Source organism: Coffea eugenioides, chromosome 2 (genome assembly GCF_003713205.1).
Source record: "Coffea eugenioides isolate CCC68of chromosome 2, Ceug_1.0, whole genome shotgun sequence".
NCBI lineage: Eukaryota > Viridiplantae > Streptophyta > Magnoliopsida > Gentianales > Rubiaceae > Coffea > Coffea eugenioides.
In genome coordinates this window covers 24246137-24272822 of record NC_040036.1, presented here as the reverse complement: position 1 = coordinate 24272822, position 26686 = coordinate 24246137, and the positions used below count along the sequence as shown (strand labels likewise).

The window sequence follows — 26686 nt, the reverse complement described above, 5'->3', positions numbered from 1 at the left end:
AATTCCAAAATGAAATGGTGAATTCCATCCCATCCTTTGAAATGCGTTTGCAAGCACAACTGCAATCCACCTATGGCCACCAGCCTTCTTGCAGGAGGTTGCAATCCAAGTGGTCTCTGAATTTATTCACCGTTGGAAATGAGTTGAAGGTTTTGAGTGATTCCTCCCAATTTAGTCAGGAATCATGAATTGGGCATGATTCCAATATTTTAATTGTCATTACAGTGTACCAAGCACTAAATATTGGAATTATTGTCATTCCACATGCCAAACCCCTCAAACCAAGCGGCCCCTAATATTTCTATCAATATATTTTTTTTGGGGTAACTAATATTTCTATCAATATTGCTAAAGTCATCTACTAGCTCCGTTTAGATTGACTGTTTTTTTGGGTGCTTTTGAAATATTTTACTATAATAACGTAGGGGCAAAACTTTTATTGTAAATGAGGTTATTTTTTATATTTTTAAAATTATTTTTTTTTATATTTTTGATATTTTTAAAATTATTTTTATTTATATATTATTATAATATTGTATATGAAAAATTTATTTTTCAAAAGATAATCAATCCAAACAAGATTTGTACTAATATTCCTTCCTAATAATACACGCACCAACTTCTAACTTCTTCTTACCAAAAAAACTACTCTTATAGTCTTATTGGGAGTAGGGACCACCAACACAACAATGCGGAAACTGAAACTCCGAAGAGGAATTTGCAGCCCACACGCACGCATAAAACATTTTCCTTCCCATAAATATGACTATTGTTACACCGGCCACCGTTCGGTTCCACGATGGGACTGTGGCCAACACATTAGAGCTTTTTGAACATCTCAACGCTCAATTTCCCTTTTTTGTTTTGGCCTTTCCAAGAAGAAGAAGAAGAAGATCGCCATGATGGATTGCTTTTCCAGCTCCTTTGAATCGGTTCCGTCGTACGAGCTGCTGCTTAAAGCTGCCTTCAGCATTCCGATCTCCCACTATTTCTTCGGAGCTTTCTTCATTTTTCTCCTCTGTTTCTGCCATTTTCTTGAAATCCATTTTTTCCGGGATTTACTCACTGGATTCGCTGGGCAACCCGTGTCCTTGACCTTCCATTCTTCTTCTCCCGTCTACCACTTCGTCGCTTCCAAATGTAAAATTCTCCATTCCAGGTATTCGGCTGTTACATTTTCATCACTTTTTTAGTTGTTCTTCTTAAATGGGGTGGATTTGTTTGTTCTTAATTTCCCCCACTTTTTGGTGTCCATTTTCCCTCCTTTTTTCTTTTGGGGAGTTTGGCAGATATTTGTCGACACCTTGGCTTTGCAGTCCTCACCTGCAGACTGCTTTCTTAACCTTCTTTGGAAGGCCTCCTGCTTATAACTACACAAGGTGATTCTTTTTTCTTTTCATTGAATTTCTCTTCTTTATGAAATAAGTACTAGTGTTAACAGTTTGACTTGGCATGTTTCCTCGATAAAGATACAAGTTTTATATGTTTGTTTAGCAGCGGTTTCATCTTTATTTTCTTTTTCATTTCTCTGTTACTTTTATTTCCTTCTTTAAATGGTTTATTATGCTTTAATGGGACGGTTGCAATCGATGCATTTGCATGCAATTAAAGCCTAATCATTTGTCTGCGTTACCTATGAAATAGTAGTTGTTTTACTTATTTTCCTGGTGAATAATGCATCTCCCTGTATCCAGAGAGCTGTTTAAGTTGGCTGATGGTGGGACGATAGCTTTGGACTGGTTGATGCATACTGATGGTAAACACCTCCTTCCTGCATCGTTCTTGGACTGCCTTTCACTTGAAATGGTGTCATTCTCCTTGCTACCCATTCATTCATATTCACCATCCAAACCTCATTCTAGAGAGCTTAATGATATTATGTTCTAAATGGGTAAAAAGTTTGTATTAGCCATGAGTTGATTTTCTAGAAATTACTGGCAAAATTGAGCTGTGTTTTCTAGTAAATCTGAAGGACTCACGTTGGAGGTAATCCAGAAAATTACTTTCGTATATCTTAATTAACAACTATTTTTGAGGCTCACTGATCACAAATCTAAAAACAATAAAAGGAAAAAAAAATCACATTGAGATACTTAGTTCTTAGCTTCTTCTGAACTCTATGGCCTTACTGTGTTTTCTTGTTGTTTGGTATTTCCAAATAAGCAAAGAAGAAGGAAACAAAACCACAGTGTAGCTAACAACTAGGATTCGTTGCAAATTTTTGGGCCATTGGAAGCAGGGCTGGATGTTCTTTTGGGGTATTAACCCAGGAAGTAGAAAGCCAAATTCATTAAAATTCTTTGAACTGTTTATGTTGAAGTGTAACTTTTCTGGAAGATCAGTAGTTAACTTTAATTGCTTTTGAGATTTGAAAGATTGGAAAGTTCTAGTTTTTAATATTTTCAAAAACATGAGCTAGAGGTAGGTTATAAACCTCCTTCAGACAACACCTAAGAACCATTACCAAATGCTGCCAAGTAAATTAAGGTGCTAACATATATCAACAGTTCTTGTTAGTTATGTTGGCATTTGAAATTTTGTGGCTGGTTCGCATGAATTCCTTTGTTTAAAATGCGGACTTCTGATAACCTTGCTAGCTGGATCTCCTAGTATTTTAGTGAAATTATCTTTTTTTTTTTTCTTTTTGAAAAGATGTAGTTTCCTTCCTTGTCTTAAATTAGCAGCTCTTTTGGCGCTGATTGTATTATTGATTGAGAGACAAAGGTTCCTTAACTTTTTCTATTCTGGCTGAAGTAATGAAACCAGGTGTTCAAGAAAATGGTGCAATTATCCCTGATGGAAAAATTCCTATCATGATAGTCATACCTGGCTTGACTAGTGACTCCGATGCTGCTGTAAGCTTGCTTGGCTCTTCCTTCTGGACTATTTGCCTGCTGTCATCATTTTCTCACATTTCTTACGGCTTTTCCTTGTTTTTCCTTGTGTAAGAGTTGTTTCTCCTGATTTTACATCATTTAAAAGTAGAGCCATGTAACTTTATCGGCTCATCCTTAGAGATTTGGCATATCTTAGCTTTGGGATCTGACAAGGAGGTTCTAATAATCTGGCAGTGCTGATCTTATTGTTATTTGCCATTTGGTAAATGTAGATGAAAAGAACAACACTCTTGTGGCATTACATAATTGCTGACTGAACCTCAGTTTATGGGCTAGTTGACATTAACAACCTGTTTTGCAAATTGCTTGCTTGTTTTGTCTCTTTCTAAACTCGCTTCTGCCTTAACATATCTATTCAACAGTATGTGAGGCACTTGACTTTCAAGATGGCAAAATGCGGATGGAATGTAGTTGTGAGCAATCATCGGGGGCTTGGGGGAGTTTCATTAACTGTAAGTGCTTGTTACATTGACCCATGCGCTTAATTCCTTTTAATTGAGATACTGAACTCTGTTGGATATTTGACTTCCTTTCTCAAGATGCTAGTGTGTAAAAGAGCTGGATTTTGAACTTTTATCATTATGATGGTTAAAAAAAATGAAAGCCTTTTGTATCCTCAAGTGGAGGATATTTGCTTTTTTTTCACACATTATATCTAAGATAGGGACAAATTTTAGGATTAATTTAGGTCAAAGATCAACTGTATAGAGTCAGAGTATTCATTAAATTTACTTGTTTTTTCTGCGACCTGGACTTAATTTTTCTCCCTTATGCATAAATGCATAGTTGTGCTCAAGCGACGTCATGTAGAGAAATAATGTCTTTGTTTATGAACTTTAGAAATTATAAGAGTAGAGGTAGAGTGCCATTTATGAGTAGAAACTTTGAACTCTATTACCTTTTAACTCATTGCCATTCTCCTTGAACATTATCAGAATCTCTTCCTTTGATCCTAAGGGCCTGTTCAATGCTTCAGCTTTTTAATTCAAACTATAGAGAAGTAATTATTATAGAAAACTTTTTAACAGATAAATCATTTCTCCATTTAAAACATTTTGTAAACCCAAAAGTTTCTTTTCCAAAAGCAACTCAATGCCAACATTTCATAATCAGCTTTTGATTAACTTAATATAAGCTAAAAGCAGAAGTCAAGAAAAATTGAGAGCATCTTAGAAGACCCTTTTTAGTTGAAAAGCAGGCTACAAGTAGCTGATCTAAGCAATCATTGTCAAGGCCTTGAAAAAAGTAGAAGAGCAGCATGGACATATATGTTAGCATGCATAACCATTTTGTTTTTCTACTGGGATGTTGCTTGAGCTTCCAAATGTGTCAGAACGAAGTATTTTTCTCATTTCATTTTCTTGAGCTTTTATTGATGAATCCCCCATGTATTGATATGGCAGTCTGATTGCTTCTATAATGCTGGATGGACACAAGATATTCGCAAAGTCATCGAACATATTCACTGTCAACACCCTGAAGCTCCTCTTTTCACTGTTGGAACTAGCATTGGGGCTAATATACTGGTATAATCTCAACTTCTGTCTTAGTTGTTCTAGACAAGGAATCTGATGCCAAAGAAGTGTTCAATATAATGCGATAGTGTTCTGTAGCAGAACTTTGTGTTAGGGTCATCCCTTGAACTCCTTCTATTGCTTTTTTGTCATGAGGTTCATATATTTTCAGGTAAAGTATCTTGGTGAAGAAGGGCTTAAAACTCCCATCATTGGGGCTGCAGCTATCTGTTCTCCTTGGGACCTTCTGGTTAGTTAAAGGACCATGCGTTTCACCACTATTTTTGATACCAATTGTTGTTTTTGACTTTTGGTCAAGATTGGTGCTCTGCTTTATTCTTTCCAGCTTTAATGCAATTAGTCGACATTTATGTGCTACTTGACAGATTTAAGTAACATTATTTTTTCTGTGTGCTCAAGCATACCACTGGGCTATGACTACTTCCAAAAAGTGTATTTTAATTGCCCTTTTCATTTTCTCCAGAAGTGAATGAAATCTCTATATCATGATGTGCTCCGTTTCTGAGTTTATGCAATGATTATATTACATGAATGGCTATGCATATGATTCTTCGGCCTCCAAGTGATATTTGTTAACGAGAATAAAAGGATATGGAAAAAAGTAAATTTGTGACATTCAGTTTTCTTTCTTTTGATAAAGTTGTTTATCTCAAAAGTCTTTTCTTTTATATCATGTTTGTGATACTGGATTCTTTTAGTTTGGTTGTCACTAAGAACAAGATTCGAGTGTAGTGGCTTGTGCTACTATGCTTCTTTGATGCATCAATCCATTCTTATAAATTCTTCTCCAACTGGATCAGCTCTTTTCATTTTCTCCAATAAATTCTTCTCTAACTCGATCACTGCTTCTCATTTGCTGCAGATATGTGACAGATTTATTAGCCGCAGGCTTGTGCAGAGGTTCTATGACAAAGCCTTAACATTTGGCTTAAAAGGTTTTGCCCAATTGTATGTCTCCCATCACTTGGCGATTCTATCTTAGATCTTATCCAAATTGATCTTTTCCTGTGAATTCTTTTACCCATTTCTCTGGGCAATCCATTATTAACAATGTCCTCCCAACTTTTTTTTATTGTAAAATACTACAATATTCTACATTCAAGACTTGTCTCCCAAACAAGCATAAAAACTTTCTGTTTCTACATATTTGTTCTAACTCGTGTTAAGCTATGAAAATTTTATGCTTTTATTTTACCACACTAATTCTTTTGTTTTGGTAGACACCAGAGTGTTCTCTCTCGTCTTGCAGATTGGGAAGGCATTACAAAGGTCAATTACGATATCTTTATTACTTTTGGCTTTGCCTTCTCTGAAGGCAACCCTGCTTGAATATGAGGAAACCATATTGACCTTGCATTGCCAATTTTTTCCATTTTCCTCTTCCTTCTGTTTTCCCTTTTCTTTTTTTTTCTTTTGTTTTGATATGCGGAGGTTTAGGGAAGCATCTTCTAGACTATGTTTGTTGATACCAATGTCACTGAACCATAGTTTGGTATAAATATTTCTTGCAAGCAAATCAATAAAGAGAAAAGAAACCTGATGACCAGTGGACTTCTTTTCATTTTCAATTGCTTCTGTTTTCCTTTCTAGCTTAGATACACAACGAGGAGAAAGAGCACAAGTGTCCTGCATCTAGTAGGACTACAAATAGCTTGGTTCCAACAAGGTGGCAATACTAAGCAATAGCATACTAGAAGCCTATAGGAAATGACAAAATGTCTATTGCTGTGCTCCCCTAGTCATAAAACATCTTAAAACAAAACGCAGTTGAAATTCTGAGTTTAATGCAGTTCTGTTTCATGTGTTTTCATCTGTCTATAGTTGAATGGAGTTCAATAACTGGAGTTTGCTAGTGTTGTCAATATGATTTTTGGTTTTCTTTCTTGCAGTCACGTTCTGTCCGGGACTTTGACAATTATGCTACTCGTCTTGTTGGAAAGTATGAGGTAAAACCTTTTGGCTTATTATTGTATTTTTTGTTGTTTCCTCCTGACTATGCTTGCTTTTTTCTTCCAGACTGTGGACACATACTACAGGCGTTGCAGCAGTGCTGGTTATGTTGGTAATGTTATGGTCCCTCTTCTATGCATCAGTGCTATAGATGATCCAGTGTGTACAAGGGAAGCAATTCCATGGGATGAGTGTCGGTGCGTATATATATCATTTTGCGTCTTTTGATTTGCCTAAACAACCTTTGAAGTGCACTTTATTTCCAGCCATCTTGTCATTATAAGTGCGACCAAACATAAAAGATGGTGTCAAGAGACTGAGCAGAAAATGGAATCTATAACCTTGAAATAATCACCATTTTGATGGACTATGAAATGTCTTGCACTGAAGAGAGTGTAAAGGAGATGGCAGATTCATATCATAGATGTCTTTTCTACTATTAATACTTCACTTTGATTTGGTAATCAAACAAGCAAAAGGATGCTAAGCTGGAAAATAGTACAATGATCTGTTAAAGCAGCCAATAAAGGCTCCAGCTTCAAAGAAAGTTCTTTGTGGACCTCTGACCTAGAAGTGTTCAGCATTTGTGTAACTATTGTGCCAGAATGAAGTTGGTTTTTAGTTGGGGGTTCTTTGTTTCTGCAGTCGGCTGATAGAAGACCTTAAACATTAAGGAATCAAACTCTGTAATGTAAACTGTGTGTATAAATTCTGTTTGACGTCCTCAAACTTAAACATAGAGCTTTGACTTTTCGAAATATCCACTTCTTGAAAGTAAGGTTACCTATCTCCTTGTTCTTCTCTACTTCCCATCCCAATTAAATATTCTATTAGTCTCCTTTATTTGCTTTATGTAGTACCTGTTTAATCTGCTAAAACAAACAGCATTTTTCTCTTGTAGGGCAAATAAAAACATCATTTTGGCTACCACACAGCACGGAGGACACCTAGCATATTTTGAAGGGATAACTGCAAAAAGTGTCTGGTTAGTTCTCATCGTTTCTTTACTGTCTGTCTATTGACTCTTAACCAATAATATCTATTCAATCATAATGGTGAGATGAAAAGATACTTGTCCAGTGGCTACATTTTAGATTTCTGAAAGAAAATTAGTGATGAATGAATGCAATTATTGGGTTACAGATAAGGCAATTCTCCAATTGAGTTATACACCTTGACGGTCTTTGTCATATGTGCCTTTAAGCGTAAATGTGACCACATACATGCCTATGGATGAAAAGAGGCCTTTCTTAACCAAGACACTGTTGTTTAGAAGACCTGTGTTGTGTGCATTTCCTGGAAAACAAAAATGTGCGTACATTAGTAGTTTCTTTGGATTTGGTTGACAATTTCTGGTCATACTGTTGAAAGTGAAGTTTCCTCCTTGCAGGTGGGTAAGGGCTGTTGATGAATTCTTCTCTATTCTGAACTCCAACCCATTGATTCACACAAGTAAAGAGGTGCATAGAACTCACTAATTTTCATTCTCCTTGTTCATTTATAAGTTTGCATGTCACCCAGGATGGTCATCATGCCTTCTAAATTCAGCTGTTTCCTTGAGTAAAGGAACACTAAATTGCGTAATATGACTTCAGACTGAGATTTCAAATGTGCGGTTTGCAAAATAATGTACTTTGAGTACCTATTAAGGAGACAAGGTGGCACTGTAACTTGCATAAGATACCTGAAATATAAGTTTTGGCATTGGCAAAATGAATAAAGTGATCTTAAAAGGAAATGGCACAATAAAGTTGGGAGAACATATGGGTTCCACTGAAAAATTGATCTGCACCTATTAATTTCTTCATTACTCGACACATCATATTGTAAACTCTTACGTTTGGTTAGCCAGATTTGCCAAAAAAAATTTCAAATTTTGTTTTGCTTACATCATAAACACAATTTCCAACCACCTTTTTATCTCACATACATCGCATCACAAAAAGTGCTACAGTAATTATTTCAAATCCAAACACAATGTCATTTAAGTTAATTCCCAACTATTCTCTTCAATGAGTCTACACAATTTTCTGCAGTGCAAAAATTATTTGGGCCAGGTCAGTGTTCGATCTGCAAAAATTGCTAGAAAATGTAGTGAATTGTATTCTATGTAAATGCACTTGTACTGAAAATTTTATCGTTTGACCATGTCACGTAATGCAGATGCAAGTGGCATCCCCCAGTCCTGAAGAAATTTCAATTGATCAGGCGCCATATGTAAATGTTGTGGAAGATGGAATGGTAACTGCAATTGGCAATGGGCAGTTAGCTGATATGGGGCATCTAAACAATGATAATATGGCTTCACATGACAAGGCTGAGGATGCAGTTTCTGCTGTAGCTGCAATTGGAAATGGGCAAACAACTCAAGTAAGGTCTCTTGAAAATGATAATTGTATCCAACATGACAAGGCTGAGGATAAATTATCTGATACTGGAAAAAATGGAGAAACGCCAAATGTGGCAGCTGGTCATGCTTTAGCTTCAGGACGAAATGCTAGTGACATAATTGCTCCAGTTAAAAGGTGTGTAGATAAGCTATCACGTCACAGTAGGAAATCAATGTGGTTGTTGGCATACATAGCAATTATAACCACCTGGCCAGTTGTGGGTTCTGCTCTTCTCCTGTTCTTCAAGAAGAAGTTCCGCACTGTGTTTTCACGAACTTCACTTGGGAAATGAAGTTATATCGCGGATTAATTATTCTGGATCTTATTCTAAGTATTTGTTTTCTGGCTCTGTATATCATTTCTCATGTTGCCAGGGATATGATATTCAGAGTTTGGATAGTTTTGGTGAGGGGAATATATCATTAAGAAGATGATAAAAAAAGGAGTTCAAAATCTGTTGGGAAGCTTGAGCTTCACATCATCTTTGAATTGATGTCGGTTCATAAGTTGATAATCTTGGACTGACAAGAATCGTGTCTGTAATACATGCACACAATACAATGTAAACTTCCGTTGATGTTAAGTCGCCTGTATCTGCTTGAAGCCTTGAAGAAAAATCTGACTCTGTGGATGCCGGGGGTAATGATGTGATGATGGATGAATAGGTGTTTTTTTTTTTTTTGTACTTATTAATAAATTCCAAACAACCAGCAATGACAGTACTTTTTTTCTTTTGATGTAATAGATGCGACATTAAGAAAATGATTAAGAAGATCAAAATATTGTTGGAAAACATGTTTATGATGTAATAAAAAAATTTTTACAAATAAACCACTATCTATTGTTATTAATCTTCTAAATGGATTATCAAGGCTCCTACGATACCATTTCATTTCTGAATCCCGTCCAGTAAACCAGGCTTACGACTAATCGAGGAGGATTGTCATGAAGCTTCTTATTACCATTGTATAAACCTATTACACAACCTATTGGCTATTATACATATAAAAACATGCCAACTCCCTAACCGGTAACCACCAAAAAACCGTCTCAATGGAACTGATCTTCAGATTAATTGCAAAATTGTCTTGTCCCTTGAAGCAATTAATCAATTTCTTTATCAAAACCAACGCTACGGTAAAGGCCACAAAGGTGTGGTAGTTTTGCGCACTATCTAAACCGAAGTACAGAACCGTGGAGTAGTATCATTCAATCTACTATTGTCCTCCCCTTGGAAATAGGAGTCAATGCAACTAACATAATCCGAAACAAAGAACGTTGACAGGACCCAAAGATTTCCAGACGTCCTGGCCAACAGATGCAACTTACAAACATACGGCTAAGCCCTGGTCATCTTCATTTTTGGCATGGCCTTTTTCATCTGACGAGCCCGCTCTTTCGCCTCTTTCTTGCGAAGAGCCTCAGCACTAAGCTTGGCTTCAGCCTCCTCCATCTTCTTCCTCTGATCAGCTTTCTTTTTCTGCAAGGCTTCTTGTCGGGTATTCTGAAGTTCCTTGTATATCTCTTGAGCCACCTTTAACCTGGCTGCTTCAGTTTTTGAGCGAGCCTAAAATAAACACCTCACAGTTAGCACAAGTGAAAATCCTTGAAGTTAAATGCACCAGACTAATGCTACCGGTAACTTACATGTGAGCTTAGTTTGTACCGGCCAATTAAGTCGATGTAATAAGGCACAAGAGCCACCAATCGGGACATGTCAGCCATCTTTTTGGCATCAGGCAAAGCAAACTTGAACACCAGCATCTTCTTGTGTGAACCCAAATGTTGGTCGGAGAAATGCAGTGAGATGAAACCCTTCCCAAACTTGTCAAAAGCTTTTTCACCAAATACCTTTAAGAAGTCAAATGAACTCATTTTACATAACTTTCCAGAGAAGCAACTAATAGAAATTCGTTCCATAACTTACCATCAGAGCCCTTTATTATTGGTTGAACAATTAAGGGAAAGAGGAAGGAATAAGAAGAACCACTTTCTCATTCTTTATATAATATTTTTGGCCAGGGTTTTTTTTTTGGGGGGGTGGGGGGTGTGAAGGGGGCTTAAATGAGCGGTGTATCTAAAAGTGTAAACCATCATTGTTCAATGTTCACACAATCCACACAAAGCACGTATGAAAAGGAAAAACAGACAATACACTTATATGATTGAAATCTCTATGCCACTAGAAATGCATGAAGAATTACATGCTCAAAACACAATCTCAACCATTCCACCTGAAGTAATCAGCTTTTTCTGGATCATTGTTACCTATCCAACTTAGACTAATAACACTGCTAAATTTTTAATCCTATATTTCTCAACTCATAGTACAAATAGTTGATAAAGGACCAAAAAGCCAAAAACACAATCATCTGAGAGCTATTTCTACTATTGAATTCTCTGCCACTATCTTCAATAGTTTCTTTCAAAGTCTGAAGTAACCAATGAAAATTTCATTCTGATGAAAAAGCTCAATGCTGAAATATCTCAACTGCATGAAGATCTACACTACATTTTTTTTTGGTTTGGGGTGGGGTGGGGGGAGGGGGGGAAGTTTGTTGCTGGGAAAGTTAACAAGGAGGGTAGAAATGAACCACCAGCCTCCAGAGTTAAGGTTCACTTTCAATGTCTTAGGACTTCTATACAGCTTTTAAAGTTGACACCTATCTATCTACGCCTCCCACTTCCTCCACAGCATCTAACATCCAAATTAACTAGAGCATTTCATAACTTTGTCGAGTTTCCGCATCACTGTGATAAGGAAATATAGCTCCCTAACCTCACCCAAGCCAGATAAAACACAAAGAATTCCTTCAGACCTTGGATCTGTAACAGAATACATAACCATCATTAATTTGCAATTTTGCACAACTTTTAATTTGCAATTTTGCACAACTTCATGCAAAGACCACAAACATATGATTGCTTTGCCCCTTCACATTGTCAATATCTTGACAACCATATCAACTACTCAACAATACACTATACAACGGAGCTCAAAATGACAAAGGGAAGACCTGCACAATCTTCCTAGAATACTCAGAACTCAATAAGAAGACCAGCAAAACATTCACTACCAACCTGGTGGAGATTTATATTCAGCACCAAGGAGGACCCAACTAGGCTAAATAGCTAACAATGCAAGATGCAAATGTATATGCAGAAAAAAGGTAAAAATGAAGCCATATAACATTCAAAGAAAGTTTCTGGAACCAATGAACACCTGCCTGCATGGGTATTTTTTAACCAAAAACAGTACCTGATCAAGGGCGGCCTCGGTGATCAAATCCCCAGCAACCTCCTTAGACTCCGATACAACAGCCAACTCCTCAACCAGCCACTTCCTCCCGCTAGGAGGTGCCACCAAACCCGCAAACCTCTGCAAATCCCTATCCTCCTTTTGCATTGTTTTTGCCAGCTTCTTCCTCGCTACAGCAAACACCACTTGATCCATGGCATCATCATTCATATACACCTCAAAAGTGATTTCATCTTTACAAGGCACCACCATGTTATACAACCTCGATATCAAATCATGCCTGCTCTTCAACTCCAACGTCGCCAACATTCCCTGGCAAAATCTCCTGCCGCTCGCGTAAAATTTAAACACACTCTGCCCTTCTTTAAGCAGCAAAGGCGAATCATCGGCCTCCCCAATGCCTAACAAGCTAAAATTCTTATCGAAAATAGAATCCTTGGACGCAAATTTCATCACCCAAGATAGAGCTATATTCTCATTCTCCTTTTTCCCAGTAAAGTAGTTAACAATAAACACAATTAAAAACGACCCACATACAATTTCAACCGTAAATGACTTGATTGATCTCGAAGGAGTGACAGTGGCGTTGGGTTCGGATTCGGGTGAACCGGAATCCGGTTTGTGATCGGAGCCGGCAGCGGCGGAGGCTGAGTCCTTAGATTCATCAGGTATTTCAGAAGGGAAATGTTGGGGGAACCCTTCGAATTCATCTTCATCCCAGTAATACTCAAACGAGGTGGTGGTTTGAGGAGCAGGCTGTTTCAAATCCGAGCTGGGAGAAGAGTCGTCGGAGGACTTGGGTTTGGGATCCGGAGAGGGAGGTCCATGGTGGGATTCAGTGGGGTCAGAGGGAGAAGAGAGGGTGGTGGGAGGAGGAGGGGAGCGAAGAGGGAGGTCGGTAGCGAGCGAGAGCTGCTCGTCGTCATCCTCATCGGCGTCGAAGCCTTCGAAGTGGGGTTGAGAGGAAGAGGAGGCGGAGGCGGCGGCTGAGATAGACAGACGGTGGAGGAGAAGAGAGAGGAGAGAGAGGAGGGCGATGAAGTAAAGACGGCTGTCTCCGCCTCTTGGGAAGAAAAGGGAGAGTGGGGAAGAAATCATCATCAGCGAGTGGGAGTGGCTCTGGGGCTTCTTCGCCATCACCATTCAGTTTCCAGTTGAGTTGGGTTCCACTTCCCACCCTCACCAATTTTATTATTCTCTGGGATTTTGATTCTATTCCAATTCTATATATGTATACAGCGGAGAGAGATAGGAATAGAGAAACTCAGAAGAGAGATCCCACTCCCCCCAGAAATCAGAAGACAGAGAGAAGATGGATTGCTATTTTTCCCTTTTCTGTTAGGCGACCGTGACTTTTCACAGCCAACGGTGGAAACGGTACTTTGTATTTGCCTGCATCTGTTTGGTCTGTTTTGTCAAGAAAAGAAAAAATAAGACAACTAAATTGAATAGAAATTACATACACACACACATACATATATAAAGAGCTTAAATTGGTTACAATAATGTTAGTTTAACTAATTCTTGTTCTCGAGTAGCTTAATTCATCGTTAATTTTGTGAATTGGGTTCAACAAAATCAAATTTTGTAAAGGAATGACAAAGGAAATTAATCAAGTGTTCTATCTTGACAAATTCAAATGGACACACGCAAGAACTGTCCATGGTTCAAAGTCGGTCTGGACCGTTCCACATCAATCTCGACACATCAGTCGCGATCTCGGCGAGACGCGAATTTTTGAAATATTTAATATTCTAAAAATTATAAAAAATATGATAAACAAAAATAATTAAAAAATTAGTAAAAATAATAAAAATTCGAATTGATTCGGAATGATTCGATGTTATTCGACCGTTTCAATCCTTCACGATGACACCTCGGCAAGTCGAGTATCTCGGAATCGTATCGTCCCTGTGTCGAATCAAAAAGTCGGATCGGAGAGACTCGAGACAGTAATGACTCGGCCAAGACTTTGAACCATGGAACTGTCAGGAATGAGATCACGGTTAAATGCTTCTGTAGCAACCATGCTAAAAGGAACACGATTAGGATCAGATATAGTGGAATTCTAGTAGCTTTTCAACTGAGAGAAGTTCCACAAAGTATACCGCTGCTACTTCTAGTTTGTTCATTTTTCTTTTAGGCTCAAACATCAGGCAATGGTTAACCGAAAAACTTCATTATTGATTGCGGACAGCACGCAAGTAAAGCCGCCGCCCCGGGGCGGGGCCGGGGGCCACATTTCACTAAAGAATAGCAGGACGAGGAAAATGAGAAGACAAAACGGCAGGCATCACATTACGGTATCGCACTTGAACATCTCTACATTTTGAATATAGATCATATGTAACTTAGTCAACCCTAGATGTTCTTCTAGGGGCTTGACATGAGATCTTTACAGTGCCATCAAGATGGAACAAAAGTTACACTTGAAGCATGTGATTGGACGAATCTGAGCACCTTGAACGACTATTTACATGGAGCTTCTCCCTTGCCGAATAATTAGGGTAAGCATGAAGTAACCATTTTCTCCAAATCTCAGATGTCGACAAGCTTGTTACATGGCACGGTGACCATAGACGGTAATCATAAGCAGCAATCTAAATGGTTCAGGGCGCGGCGCTACTTCTTTTTCAAGGGACAGGCAGAGCATTGAACATGCCTCAGCCCAAGATTGAACGAGTTACTTCACGGCTTTGTCTTCTTCCAGAAACAAATTGATTATAGACCTAAGAACTTCATTACTTGTGACTGATACAGCCTGAAAAGCCGGTAAAGGAAATTCATTCATTACATCAAAGTGCAAGGAGTGAAATATAATATATCAACAAGAGACAGAAAGGGTAACAAGCATATATGACTCAGGCAACATTATTATATCAGCACCTGTTAAGTACGTGTAACAAATGTTTGGTATGAAAGCCGGGGGAAAAGCAAGAATAAATCCAAAGAGAGAGAAGTCCTAATATTTTGGGTTTAGCAATCCTAACCTGAGATCAATCCAACCACATACGTTGAAGAACTTTAATTGGATCAGCCCAAGTACTCCATTCAATTATTAGCCAATCTCAGAATCAAGAAAATCATTATGTTCTCTAAACAAGTAATATGACCACATTTTTTGTAAACAAAGACATCTGCGACCTCTTCAATAGAACAACCCTTCTAGCTCTCCAAACCTCCCCCTCATATGTAACTTTTATGATCCATGATCTCCCAAATTTGTGTTTTCTTTCTTTATGGTTATTAACTAAGAATGAACCACATCTAAAATAGCAGCCAAGAAGAAAAAATAATGAAAAGCTGACATGTAAGATGTTACCCTACTTATTTCCAGACCTTCAACATCCCCCACCTTCCATTGCACGTCTCCTTCCAGTCTCAAGCTAGCCCAGCTGGCGGATATCAAAACAATTTATACATTCAGCCCATTATCCATCCTGAATGAAGAAAATCACGAGGCACGGTGTAATACTGGAAAAGTTCAATTTTTCTGGCACTACCTCCTCGGTTCTGTCTCACCCTGTCTCCATACCTCTTGCCTGTCCTGAACCCTACTCTCCCAGTTGTCTCCTGCCCCAACCCAACCCCACCCAATAGATCTTAAGCTTTACCTACTATGCCATCATTTGGGCGAGATCAGGAAAATGATGGGTTTGCATACAATTAAACCTTTTATAGGATAAATTAGAAGATTAATATTAAGTTAACAACAATGAACTCAACATGGGAGGTCCTTCCATTGCTTCTCTAAACCCCTTGCACATCTTTGTCCCGTCTCCAGCTACCCAGATGGTGGATATAAAATCATTTCCATGTTGAGTCCAAGTGAAAGCATTTAACTCCATATATGTTCAAAGGTCCAAAACAAACTGCATTATCCATGGTAAACGAAGAAAACTATGAGGCAAGGGTGTAGTACTGGCAAAATTCAATCTCTCTTGCATTCCCCCTTTGGTTCTGTCTCGCACTGTCTCTATACCTCTCTTTCCTGTCGTCCCTCATTTCTAAACCACACTCTCCAACCGTCTCTTGCCCCAACCTTACCCCATGAATAGATCTTAAGCTATACCTATTATGCCTTCATTTAGCTAAAGTCAGATAAAATGATGGGTTCGTATACAAATAAAACTATGTAGGGTATATTGGAAGGACTAAGATTGACTTAACATCAATGGACTCAATTGGGACAGCATTAGATGAAAGTGTCTTATACTTTTTTCAAAAAATTACGACTTGGCTAAATTATCAAATTCAACAGCAACAAACCAGAAAGAAAGAGGGAGGGGCAGCACTGCAGTAAGTCATGAACAAGTTCTTCCTTCTAATGATCGACATTAATTTCCTTATCAATTCTGGAAACTGTTCCATACCAAATACAGACTATAAGAAGCAGCACGTGGGATCCAATACCTATAAGCCAAATAAATCTAGCAGTAGAGGCGGCAAACTGGATTGAAATCCACTTATCCATCCGTGTAAACCACTATTATATGGATTTGGATGACTAAAATAAATCTAATGACTTCAAATGGATAACCATTTAAAACCAATTAAATTGGTGGATTTAAATGGATAAACCATTTTATCCATATTTATCCAATTATCAGGAAAAAGGAAGAAAAATATAATCTAACTTGTCTATCTCTTTCCGTTCCCTCCCCAGCAGGCAGGTCCCATGTTTATCTTCTCCCAAAGAAGAAGAAGCTTGGTAGTCATCAGACCCATCACTATCATTCATCAGCCACCCTCATTCTCATCAAACAAAATTGATCCCAAAAGTTAATTCCTGTAACTAATTAGTCTTTAAAAAAATCCAAAACTCAGTTTTCTTTCTCTCAATAGTCTAGGCCGCTCAAGCGCAACGACAGCTCAAAGAAAAGAAAAACACACAGCTGTCATAGATTCACCGAGACCACAACCACCTTTGTTGAATTTTCTTGGCGGGTTTTAAAAATCAAAATGCAGGTTTGGGCTGAACGAGGAAGTGCTTGGCCGTCTCTGTTGAAATTGATGAAAAAAGTAAAAATGATTTTTGTTGTTTGGATAGGCTTTAACGGGTTTGGATAAATTATTGTCATAGTAATAATCTGCATTCAAAGTGGACGGAGATGGTGGGGAGGCTTCAATGGATTTTGTGAACAGTGGCTGGAATTCATAGGGCCATGGAGAGGAATAGATCTACCACCACTCTTGTTGCTTAGCTGGGGAAGGAGAAAACAATAACAGAAATTTCATTTCGACCTCAAAGTTTCTCTGTAAATTCATTTTAACCTCTATTCTAAAGTTAATTGAGTAATTTAATCACTGTTCCGTAATAAAAAGTATGACTAACACCATTTGACTGTTAACTCTAACAGATCACATTAGTCTAAAACATAAGGGGTTAAAATGTAATTCCAAAAAAAAGCAGTTAAAATGTAAGGTTCTAAACCATAAGGGGTCAATGTGTGTATTTACAAAATCACAAGGAGTTATTTTCTATTTTACCCTATAAAAAAATTTTTGAAGTGATGTTATTCACTTATTTGCCTGATTTCTTACCAAAGTATGTCAAATCCTGAAAAAAGATACAGAGTTGATATAAAAGAGTAATTGCTTTCATAAAGGAAATTCGACTTTTTAAGTACTATTCTGTGTTCAATTGTGTGACATGCACTTTGGAAAGGCCATCTTCCAAGTTTTGATAAATTTGTAAAATGCATATTGTACTATCAAAGGTTCTTTGGGGATATTGAAGTCTGAGAAGTGTGATCTTCAGATTTTTTGCAAATATTTACATTTGTTTTGCTATATGGTGAATTTGAATCCAAATCAGAATTAAGGGACTCATTAGGAGCAGTCCATTTGATTAAAAAGAAAAGTTAGTATACAAAAGGACAAAAATGAAGTTCTCAATGTATCCGAGGCCTTTTTCTGTTGCAGGCCAAAACATACATTTCTAAGTAATCCATGTACATGTGGTTATGATATACAGTGCGGATTAGTTAAATGGCTTTTAAATGGATAATTGGATATCCATCATCCATTTAGATCCAATCCACACACCACCATTTATTATATGGATTTAAGTGGATAGGATCATATAATCTATGAACCAAAAATATGAAACCAATTATGATCCAAAATATCCAGTTTGCCACCTCTATCTAGCAGTTGCTTACCCAATAAACTGCTAATGTTTTGCATAGTTTTCAGTCCAACTAAGAAATTAAGAAAGGATTTAAAACATTAATGTCTTGTCATATCACCTGTGCATTGCGTAGGAAAACAATAAAAATAAATGCACCTCAAACATAAATTTCATACAAAGAAAAGAAGAAGAAGAAGAAGAAGGAGAGTTGTTAGTTAACTTGTGATTCTGGCAAGCAACAGAATCATGTTGGTGGTTGAAGCTAGACTATTGGTCACGCAATAATACCATGTGGGAAAACAAAACCATAAAGGTACCTGAGGCTTGCTTATCAGTCCCTTGAGGATAGAATGCAGAGTCAAGCGAAGTTGTTTAAAGAGCACACCAGTCTGTGCTGGTGCTGCCATTTTTAACCAATCATCCACAAAGACCAGTCCAGTCTGCAGTAACATCACCAGTAAGCATTGTTCGATTAGAGGATTAATGAACGGAGTGGTAATCCAATGCCACCATATGCATTAGAAAAGCGTTCCTTAATCAGCCTGAACAACTAATTCCTACTTTTGAAAGCCTTTTTCTTTACTATGAAGAAAAAGAAAAAATGCACATGATAATGCTTTTCCAGTATTATGTCATTCTGCTCAAAAGCACTATATGTTTACGTCCATGTCAGTTGGGAATGCATTGTCAGTCAGCCTGAAAACATTTCTCTTTTTCTCAGACCTCTATCTTTTCTTTGATCTTTATGATGGATTACATCATCCTGCTCATATTCTTTTAATGATCTATTACGTTTTACAACAGAAAGAGCCATGTTACAGACAAAAGAGTTGACAAACTAGATCTAAAGTTTCACCTTAGGCCAAATCCATCACCTATCTTTCATCTGATAATTTTTCAATCAAAAACCTTATACTTTTCAAGAAGTCAAACTTTCAGAATAAAACACTACGGAAACTTATGAAAAGAAGTAAAAAATTGAAAAGATTTAGTAGATGCTATCTCTTTTTCCCTTCACCATTTCATGCCCCTCCTTGTTTGTCACTGTTACTGCTATTAAAGGACAAACAAAACCATAAAGCTTTTCTTTCTGCTCTAGCTTCTCCCACAAGCAGTTTGATTACACGAGGAAAAGGGAATCTATGGTATGAATTCATTAATACCCATAAACCTTATGGTTGTGCAACGCTATATATTGACAAATACTGCAGAAGAAGCATTTTGTGAAGATAATGAACTGCCATAGTGTCTGCATTTTCATCTCAACAAGACTGATGACCAAGTCAACACAAAATTCAGTTACAGGCGTTACACAGCACTTCTGCAAAACTACAGCAATTCCACCAAGGGAAGGTAGAAAGTACCTGATGCTGCACGTTAATTGAGCCACCAAACAGCAAAATAGAGTAGGGAGAGATAATTGTAGTGTCACGCAGGTATACCTTATTTGTTTCAACCTGAAGAGCCAATATGTGAGAATAACATTGTACACCTACCGCATTGAGAACGAAGAGAAAATGATACCCAATAAGAGATGTTGGCACATAACTACTGTACATTATAGTCCAAATGGAAAAATCAGAACAAGCAATGCGAAAACTGAAATACTCCGCAAAAAGTACAGGCAAAACATCTGTCGGATGTAGCTAATGGATTACAAATCCACTACAAAATCCTTGAGCTAGTAAAACCAATTCAATTCACTATCAAAGCCTTTCTAGTTTTGCTTAAATACAATAGTCAGGGCATTCCTCCCTAAAGCAAGATTCACAATTTCAAATTACCAAATACTTTCATATAAAAATGACGTGCTGTAGAACAAAGATTTAAACAATTGAGATCACAGAAATTTTGGAGTTTGACAAGAAACCAAACCTTTTCAAGAAAGACAAGAAATGGGTATTGAAAGGTCTTTAAACCACTGTTGACAGAGGACCGGTGTATGTGAACTTCTCTTCTCCCATCATACCACACAACAGGTTGACCCTTAGATGGAGAACCTGCATTTCGTTTAAGGGTGCCAAGAGCTGATCCAACAATGCCCTCTTCACTTGTGGCCACATTGGGATACAGCCCTGCACATACAATTGCCTACATCCAAAAAAGGATAAATATCTAGCAAAGCTCAAATGCAATCAAATCCAGATGGGTGTAACAGAAGAATGCATTTAAATCAGTAGCATGTGTTCAACCTCTTCATATACTAAACTGCAACAAAGCGATTGATCAACTGTTTTAGTGAAACCAACTTTAACTATTAGAATTTTGTCACATAATAGCAGGTCAAAATGTTCCATACTCATCAGTAGTTCAAGCCTAACACTCTAGTATACTTCACGAAGCACTGTAGCAGTGTACTGTAGCGACTACTTCAAAGCAGTGTACTGTAGCCGTGGAATATTTTAAGGTCCTTACCTACGAAAGATGACTTTGTTATCTCTTAACAAGCCACTTAGTTTCCTCCCAAATATCAAGGCCCATCCAAGTGTCATGACAATCTCAATCTCTCTCTCTCTCTCTCTCTCTCTCTCTCTCTCCCTTCTTAGAAAGCTTCAAAAATCTCATCAACAAAAGTCGCACAAGTCACATCATCATAATTTAAAGTTCCTTATGGGTCTCTGATGGATTAGGCACATTTGGATTTGCAATCCTGAACCGAACACCCTTGGTTGTTTGGTTAGCAAAACAAAGACTTGGATTTCAATTCCATCCCACCAGTTGGGGAGGGATTTAAGATGTTAAAACAAGAAAATTCCAAACTCTCAGTCATTATACAGTGTATTTCAAATCCCTCATTGCAAATCCCGTATTTCCATACGATGGACCAAACCATGTATTTTGACTAACAAGGATTTCAAATTCATTTATTCAAAATCCTTCTAAATCTAAAGTCACAGATTCAAACTTCACCTATCTGACATGTTCTGCAGTGAGACAGCACAGTTACACAAAGTGCAATGGATGAAAACTTTTACTTATTAGTTAGAAAATTTGACAAGTAAATTCATCAAAAGCTTCGCAGTTGGTATGCCTCAAATCACAATTCCTCCACCAAATTTCCCTAAGATCAGATATATCAACTAATGTGTAGTGCAAAATGGAGCAAAAGAAAGAAAGCACATAAACATATGATATAACCATCACAAATTGCTTGAAGTAATTCAGAAGACTCAAGAAGAAGCAAGACTGTAGAAGAAGTCATCTTTAACAAATATGTCTAGGGATTGCATGAAGCTATTACCTTAACTATTGCAGAATGGTTTGAGTACATATTGAACATTCGTGATGCATCTGAAAGCCAGCTGTCAAGCTTGTCTTGCTTTCTCCTTGTAATCTGATTCAAAGTCATAACCAGTCGTTAGTTTTCAACACTCAAATATATAATTCCAAGAGCATACACAACCTCAAAAGACAAGAACAAACACGTGACTATCAATCCAAGGTCCAGAACAAGATCTAAGGATGACTTATCGGTAAATGAAGAGACAGTAAAATCAAAGAATTTAAAGAGAAGTCCTGGCACTTGGCAGAGAACTGCATCTAGTGGAAGCTTACCCATTTTTAAAGGTAATCTAGTTTAGGTAGGCTTTTGACAAAATTTTGAAATTAGTGACTCTTAAAACATTATTGTAAAAGTACCAGTCATAGCATTCACAGAACATTAGTTTGTCCAAGCTATTTGACAATCTATAGCCTCACGGCTCAACACAAGCACCTTTCAAGTACACTTATATTATACTTGAGCAATGGTTTTTAATAAGAAATATCAACAGTTTTGAATGTTAGACTTGCACAAACGGCTTGTCAGAGCTGGAGATTACATGTTTCACCATTAACTCTTAAGACAACTGATATTTTAGCTGTTGACAGTTCTAGCGTCCATCAATCAGGAAGTAAAATGCATTGGAAGTCTTTGAAGATGTAAACTTTTATGATTGAATTTGAACAATATAAAAGTAAGAGCAGCACTAATTTGATAGCAGTTAAAAAAAAAAAAGATCCAAACGAGGAATAAATTTCAACTAATAACTTCTCTGCAAGAATGAAGCAATACCTGGTAGCTCGTTGGGATGCTAATCAGTCCAATGTCTGCCAGTAATGTTGCAAACTGTATTCTCATGTCTCTGGCACATTATACAAAAAAATTATTTGTAAAAAAAGAATAGAAGGCAGGGAAAGGAAGATGCAGTATTGAAATTTTTTGAGAACAATCAGGATATATAGTAAAAATCGATGCACTGTACTTCTCAGAATCAATCTGTCAAGTTACAAATCCCAGAGTTATGTTGAATAAAACCAGATGACATATTGTCCCATCCATTCATACACAAAAGATAAACAAATTTATGGAAGCCTCTAAGGTATCATGTATTTGGCATCCATGCGTTTAATCTCCACAAATACAGAAAATGTGTGCATGCAGTTCACAGCCCTGTGAACACAATGCTATAAATCAGAAGAAATCCAACCTTATCATGTACATTACAGAGCTGCTCAAAAAGTAAGAGGTGCAAAATTGTTGTGCAGCCTTGACTCCATTCTGCAAGAATTTTTGAGCTGCATTAGTACCATCATGAGAGTTACCCAAAGAAAAATAACTAAAAAGCCAAATGGCATCTTACTTATATAAGTTTAATTTCTGGATTTTGTTTATAAGACACATTAACAGTTAAACCCAAAAAGAAATAGAGGCCCAACTTCAATCTTTCCCACCCACAGCTAAAAGTAAACATGCTTGACCCACCAACACATGAGAGGCCATTCAAGTATGTCATGATTCACATATAAATCACACTCCTCTCACTAGCTTGAAGCTTTAAATGAGCTCCCAATAGAAAGAATAAATGTTAGCAGCCAAATCGTATATTTTTTAGTGAAACCCCTTTAATCCACTAAACAAAGAATATCAACGTATACATATATCGAATACTAGGCAAAATGAAGCCATCTGTCCTTTGAGCCAACTTCAGCACTCTCTTTGAGGTGCAGCGCCTCATGCTTCTCCATTAGAAGGTCAGCATGTCTAGCAAACTTCTACTTCCTATTCAATAGATCCATGGATAACTACGCAGAAAGTGGTGGAAATATCCATCTTATATTAACACTCCGAAATACTACTTGTAGAACATGCTGCAGAAGGAGACTGGGGATTATGCCATAAACAAATTCACACATTACACTGGTTTCAACAACATGAATAGAATTACGTAGTAAAAAACACTGTAAATTCCCTTTTGACATCAATGAATAATTTTACAGTGTAATTAACCTGCCAGACTTTCACTAGGAGTAATTGACTCCAACAGTAAGTTATAATCTTAGTAACTAAAATATGACAAAACATGTGTCCGTGGTTGCCACCCAAAGAATACATGATTTACCGTATCAATTTCAGGCAACGGTGAAACTAACTACTAACCTCATGTAGAATCTTCTCCCATTTCCTATATGCAACCATCACCAATAGGTGGTCAGACTGGCCATTCCCATCATTTGAATCATTTTCACCACCAATCTTATTGGTCAACAACGCTAATTTTGCTCTGTCAACATTCTGTTTCTGCATAAAGCATATGACGATGTAATATCATTCTCCATAAAGCCTCAATACAACAATAAAGTAGGTTTTACGAAAGAACCTCATCCTTTGGGTATATGAATGGTGATTTGTAACTCAAAAATGCTGAAATAGACAGGATTGGTGACAAGCATCCAAATATTCCACCATATATTAGCATCTGCAAATTCAATCAACACGGTTTCAGCAACCATTGAAACAAATCAAGAACTGCATCATTTATTTCCATGCAGAACAAAGATCCAAACAAGGAAGCTTACACAGCATAAAATACAAAAAGATAGCCAGGTATTTCTTCACAAGCCACATAAAGAAGTGCATGCATGAGTCAGGAAACCACAACTCGAATCAGAATTTTGACTCTGGTTAGAAAAATTTAAATTGAGATCATTCCTGATGGAATAAGGATGGTAGATAAAATATTTATGGAGACTCTGGTAGTTTGTTCTCAATTGAGGTATAGATCAAGTGTCACACGAGAAAATTGGGGCATATGTATTACTTAGAAGAAGCAGAACGCAAGAAAGCCCAGAATACAGATGTCTAACTTCAGTTGTAGTTCACTACCAAAAGGTAAATGCGAAACAAAAGGGCACCAACAATGACCCTGGATTGAAACATGTTTCTAGTCAGTGTTCTATACATAATCAAGGAACAGAGACTACAAGTGTCATATATAAGATATACGAAGAACTAGGCTAGCTTCATGTAAAACTATTTACATGCTTGAAAAGATCTTCTAAGGGTACAGGCAGTTAAAAGAGCATCATGATGGGCCACAGAATTTTTTTTATCTTATCTACTGCATGAAGAAGTTTTAACATAACACCAAATTTTCCGTTGCTCCAAACCGCCAAAAAAGTGACCCCTTCATCCACAGAACAGCCATAACTGCACTAGTGGAAGAGATATTGCGAGACTGACATGCAATTTTCAAGATCCAATACTCCAAGGGCCAGGGAGCACACGCAGATGAGATAACTTGTATCAGAAGCCAAGCTAGTCACGCTTACACAGGTTCTCCCTAAAACTGCTTCTGTACTGATGCCACCATATCATATTGCTCATGGACAGAGCTTTTAAGAAATTTTCAACTAAAAGTAGAGATTATGGTAATGTATTGAAGAATGTTCCCAAGATACCACCAATAAACAGATATATCAATTATAGTCTATGTTATGCATCATCAGCAGAAGACTCAATTCAATAACAACAGTATATTGAATGCCTAAAATCCAAGTGCAAAAATTCCCAGACGAGGCAAATGAAATGCTAATTTATACACACCTTTCCAATTAAAACATCCACTGGCAGCTTTGCCAAATGATACCCAAGAGGTGTCAACTCTTCATTTCCTTGAATGGCACCCACCTAAATGTGAAATTCAGTATGAAGCATAGCAAACGATGTCAAACTTCAAAGCAAAAATGTAAATAAGTATCTTGCAAACCAACAGTCATTTCCTACTTTTTTTCAACAAACATCAATATTGGCATATATATACATACATATATATATATATATATATATTAACACTTGAAAGTACAAGAGTTAATTACAAAAAAGGGCCTCAGCCCTCCTATCATTTTCTGCAGCTTCTGTTAGCCAAACTGGGAAGTTATTTTCCCATGTTATGTCATCAACTAGCTTTGTTGCAAAATGTGCTAGCGTATGACTTCCTACATTAGCTGATCTAGGTACAAAAAGGAATGTGCCAAGCTCAAAACCTTTTGCAAGGTCGTCAATGTCTTCCAGAATGGTTGCTATGTACCCATCCTGTGCATTGATGCTAGTGATGAGGTCAGTTGCTGCTTTGCAGTCTGACCTGATCAATAGTCATTTCCTACTACATATGTGTGTCTACATATGAGGTCAATAGTCATTGCCTACTAGCTGTCAATCATATGTGTGTGTACATAACTAACTGCATATCATATCCCTCTAGCAAACTCTTCTAGCAGTTAAAAAAATGGACATATTATATGGTTCTCTATGTATGATAGGCGGAATAGAACTCCTGTCCCCTAATACTCTTGATATCACAGGGTAAAGTTTTGAGCTACTTGTCACTAGCAGAAATGCAGAATATAGCATCAAAAACACAAAAAGAAAATGCTAATAATGAAGGAAGAGATCACAGGGATTAACATGTACAAGCCTGCTGCATAGTGCAGTATCTAGAAGTTTGACTCATGGTTACCTCCTCCTCTGAGGTTCAAAATGTTGCTCTGAACGACACCACAAGAAACATGATAAAATATTCATTTGAAAATTTTTATGCAACCAAACTACAATAAAGAATTTTTACAACTTCAAGGATTGGCCCGATGAATCATGCTTTCTAGCAAAGTTCATTCATCTATTATGATTATGTATAGACCATCTCACAAAATCCCACTATCATCACCGAGTAACTACTGTAATCATTGTGTGCACCGGCACTTTTCTAGCCCTATCTCCTATAAACTCTTACATCCATCCAAAATATATGCATTTAATACTTCTCCTTCTGAATAATTATACTGTGAATTGGACACAAAGAGCAAAAACATGATCAATCCACAACAAAACATGAGCTGCAGAGAAAAAGTGAGACAAGGAAGGTGGTAGTATAAGCATGGCTTAAAAAGATAAGCACTTTAGTAATATACTTCAGATTTACAGGTATTGGCCTTCATATTTTTGGAGGTTGAAAATTCTCAGATTCATTTTGAGCCTAAGCCTTTTGAACCAAATGAGAAAACTTCAGACGATTCAACCTCACCTAGCTCAGCTTTACCACACTATCAGTCCAGTAAAAGGAAAAACGTAATACCTCATATAACAAAGAAATTGCTGATCTGATAGCCTCTTCACTTGGTGGTTCTAAAGCCTGACACAGCAACATAATTGTGAAGGAAATCATGACTAAATATAGTGCATAAAAAGGAAATATGATTCTGAA

General features: G+C 37.3%; 3 protein-coding genes across 3 annotated transcripts in view; 1 reads left to right on the top strand and 2 right to left on the bottom strand.

Annotated features, from left to right (window-relative positions):
* The first annotated feature begins 785 nt into the window (after positions 1–785).
* LOC113763524 (phospholipase ABHD3) lies at positions 786–9389 on the top strand. Its single transcript, XM_027307357.1, has 14 exons — positions 786–1159; positions 1290–1379; positions 1695–1756; positions 2755–2855; positions 3260–3349; positions 4301–4423; positions 4584–4661; positions 5295–5380; positions 5653–5701; positions 6322–6378; positions 6449–6579; positions 7284–7367; positions 7773–7842; positions 8546–9389. Exons 1-14 carry the CDS (start codon positions 900–902, stop codon positions 9062–9064), a joined length of 1800 nt encoding a protein of 599 aa, XP_027163158.1. The 5' UTR covers positions 786–899; the 3' UTR covers positions 9065–9389.
* A 310-nt stretch (positions 9390–9699) lies between these two features.
* LOC113763525 (uncharacterized protein At5g49945) lies at positions 9700–13399 on the bottom strand. The gene is made up of 3 exons (XM_027307358.1): positions 12032–13399; positions 10420–10623; positions 9700–10339 (listed from the first exon to the last, which is right to left on the bottom strand). Exons 1-3 carry the CDS (start codon positions 13172–13174, stop codon positions 10112–10114), a joined length of 1575 nt encoding a protein of 524 aa, XP_027163159.1. The 5' UTR covers positions 13175–13399; the 3' UTR covers positions 9700–10111.
* Positions 13400–14302: 903 nt separating this feature from the next.
* Positions 14303–26686, bottom strand: part of LOC113760989 (DExH-box ATP-dependent RNA helicase DExH7, chloroplastic) — a 35917-nt gene continuing 23533 nt past the window's right edge. Inside the window, exons 24-34 of the mRNA XM_027303772.1 lie at positions 26558–26614; positions 25030–25113; positions 23804–23902; positions 23584–23724; positions 22634–22704; positions 22219–22288; positions 21406–21498; positions 20040–20255; positions 19529–19621; positions 18482–18604; positions 14303–14792 (exon numbers count right to left, since the gene is read on the bottom strand). Of these exons, the coding sequence (XP_027159573.1) occupies positions 14715–14792; positions 18482–18604; positions 19529–19621; positions 20040–20255; positions 21406–21498; positions 22219–22288; positions 22634–22704; positions 23584–23724; positions 23804–23902; positions 25030–25113; positions 26558–26614 (1125 nt within the window). The 3' untranslated portion in view covers positions 14303–14714. The remainder of the gene's footprint in view (positions 14793–18481; positions 18605–19528; positions 19622–20039; positions 20256–21405; positions 21499–22218; positions 22289–22633; positions 22705–23583; positions 23725–23803; positions 23903–25029; positions 25114–26557; positions 26615–26686) is intronic.